Source organism: Fopius arisanus, unplaced genomic scaffold, assembly GCF_000806365.1.
Source record: "Fopius arisanus strain USDA-PBARC FA_bdor unplaced genomic scaffold, ASM80636v1 scaffold00284, whole genome shotgun sequence".
NCBI lineage: Eukaryota > Metazoa > Arthropoda > Insecta > Hymenoptera > Braconidae > Fopius > Fopius arisanus.
The window spans coordinates 36,343-39,064 of NW_011888023.1; the positions used below are offsets into that span (position 1 = coordinate 36,343).

The window sequence follows — 2,722 nt, forward strand, 5'->3', positions numbered from 1 at the left end:
AGCATGCTTAGCATGCTCCTCCTACTTGATCATGTAGTATGTAATGAGCTCTGGGCCATCTATGTTCTAGCGGCATCCCTCCTCTGTCATTCCTTCTCCCGAAGCTCCTTCATCACCTTCGCCGCGAAATCGCTGGTCGCTTGCCAGTTCGCTTCCGACGCACGCATAGTCGTCACCAGCTCCTCGGGTAGGGGATGTATTTCCACTGCGCTATGCCATTTCCTCCGCCTCTTCAGGAATCGGGGGCAGCCGAAGAAGCAATGTTCAGCGTCCTCGACCACACCTGGACAGGTAGGGCAATCAGGGGTATCATCATGTCCAAACCTGTGCAGGTATCCCCGGAAACAGCCATGGCCAGACAGCAACTGCGTGACGTAGAAGTTTACGTTCCGTGTCGTCGGTCAACCCAGGTCCTCACATGCGGGATTAGGCGGTAGGTCCATCTCCCTCTCTTCGATTTCTCCCAGCGCCGCTGCCAGGCAACCAGGCTCCTTTGCCTAGCCTCTACTGTCAGATGGGGCCAACTACTTCTCGCAGGTCCTCTCTCTGCCGGTACCGGTAACCGCGATCCTCCATCAGGATGGTCATCGCCACCATGCCGGCAATGACTCCCACCGCGTCGTCCGACACTGTCCGGTAAGCGCAAGCCGTCGCCTGGTGTTCTGGACCCGGAGGGCGTTCCCCCAGATGGCCATACCGTAGGACAGTACCGTGGTGATGACTGATGCCAGCAGTCGCCTCCCCTCCTGTCTAGGCCCTCCTATATTGGGCATAAGTCGCGCTAGCGCCGCCCGGACCGCCGATGCCTTGGTGGTGGTGTACTCCACCTGCTGCTTAAAGTTCAACCGGGCATTAATCATCACCCCCAGGTACTTGATATAAGGCTGGGAAGTGAGATCATTATTATTCGCCAAAAGGGGGTCTACGATGGCGTCGATCCTGCGGTGGATAATCCTTTCCAGGATCTTCCCCGCCGTGTCGATCATACAGAGTGGGCGATAAGATGCCGGTTCGCCCGCTGGTTTTTTGTACTTTGGAAGCAACACCAGCCTTTGTTTTTCCATGGCTCGGGGAAGGTTCCCGCTCTAAGGCAGCCGCTATATATGGCCATGAACAGGTCAGGTTAGGCCTGAACCGCTGCCTTCAGGGCGATGTTTGGGATGCCATCCAGTCCAGGGGACTTTGCGTTACCCACTCTGCCACACACGTCTATTAGCTCACCCCTAGTTACGGGGGGCACTCCTGGCAACTCTCCTGTATAGTTGGTCCGCTCAAGCACGGCTTGCTTTGGGAAGAGCGCCTCCACTATTTCTCCCAAAAGGACAGGGCACGTCAACGATTGTATGGGTTGATATTTCAGCCGCGCCATGACCACCGTATACGGCCTGCCCCACGGGTCATCTTCCACCTGAGCAAGGAGTTCATTCCAGGCGCGGATCTTGCTCCTCTTGATCGCCTTGGTGAGCCTGCCACGCGCCTGCCTATAGGCATTCTCCAGCGTACTGTCACCCGACCTTCTGCGCGCTCGCTGTACCGCTCGTCGTACCGCTATACAGTCTCTACGTATGGCTGCAATGTACTCGCTCCACCAGTGAACCGGTGGCTTCCGAGTTACAGTTCTTTTCCTCAGCATTGATGCATCGCAGGCCCTAGCCACCCTCCTCATGGTTTCGGCCACCTTCTCCTTGGTGCTGAGTCCATCCATAGGTGCGCTCTGACCCAGTGCTACCGAGAAGACAGCGGGGTCGAACGAGCTCGCTCTCCAGCCGGCTGCGTTGGTTCTTGCCGCAGCAGGTACCGGTCTCCGTGTTGTTCGGACCTCCCAAAGCAGAGCCCGATGGTCGCTCGCGGTGAAAACTTCACTCACCTCCCATGAGTGACCTTCCCTTGCCAGGTGGTCGCTCACGAAGGTGAGATCCACGATAGAGGTGGACTCACCTCTCGCGTACGTTGGCGCGTCTCCTCTATTGAGGAGCACGAGGTCCAGGGACGCCATCGCCTCCAGGACGGCTTGCCCTCTGCTGTTCGTCGCTCTGCTGCCCCACTCGGTCGCCCAGGCATTGAAGTCGCCAGAAATCGCAACAGGGAAGTGGTGATGCGCATCCGCCGTAAGTCGATCAAAGAAAGCGGTGAAGTCCTCGATCGACAGGCTCGGCGGGGCATAGCAGCTGTAGATTCTGCGTCCCGCTACTCTGACCCGCACGAACCCGCACTCCTCGCCGTTGTTAGTGGCCTCAACCGTGTCATTCCCGCAGATCCAGACTGCCGCACCCTGACTTGAGTCCTCGGTCCACCCCCTGCTCCCAAAATGGTAATAGGGTTCCGAGATAGAGGCCAAGTCAATCCTTAGTTCGCGCGCCGTCTGACCAAGAAGGTCATGCGCCGCTGCACAGTCATTGAGGTTAACTTGTAGCACCCTCATTTCCTGCCGTTAGTAGTCTTCTTCTGCAGAGCAGCTCGGTACTCGGTACCTGGCCTAGAGGCTGGTTACAGTACTGGGAGGTCAGGGTGGCGGCAACCTAGGCTGTTTAATGAAGCCAGATGGCAGCTATACCTAAACCTCGGAGGAATCCCATGGACTCCTGCTTGAGGAGCACTTTCCTGGCTTCTCAAGCACAGAAAGGGCGGAAGAGGCCGCAAAGCAAACTGCACGCCGGTATAAACCACAAGATTGAGCTCTAGGAGCCAAAATCATGTACCCACAGGGAGTAGAATGGGCTAT

General features: G+C 57.2%; 1 protein-coding gene across 1 annotated transcript; it reads right to left on the reverse strand.

The window, feature by feature from the left end:
* Nucleotides 1-1,123: 1,123 nt before the first annotated feature.
* On the reverse strand, nt 1,124-2,422 carry LOC105272793 (uncharacterized). Its single transcript, XM_011315018.1, has one exon. The coding sequence runs from the start codon at nt 2,420-2,422 to the stop codon at nt 1,124-1,126; it is 1,299 nt and encodes a 432-aa protein (XP_011313320.1).
* Between the last annotated feature and the right edge of the window lie 300 nt (nt 2,423-2,722).

Excerpts from the sequence above, each read along its gene's own strand:
- LOC105272793 (XM_011315018.1), bottom strand. The coding sequence starts at position 2,422 with ATGAGGGTGCTACAAGTTAACCTCAATGACTGTGCAGCGGCGCATGAC.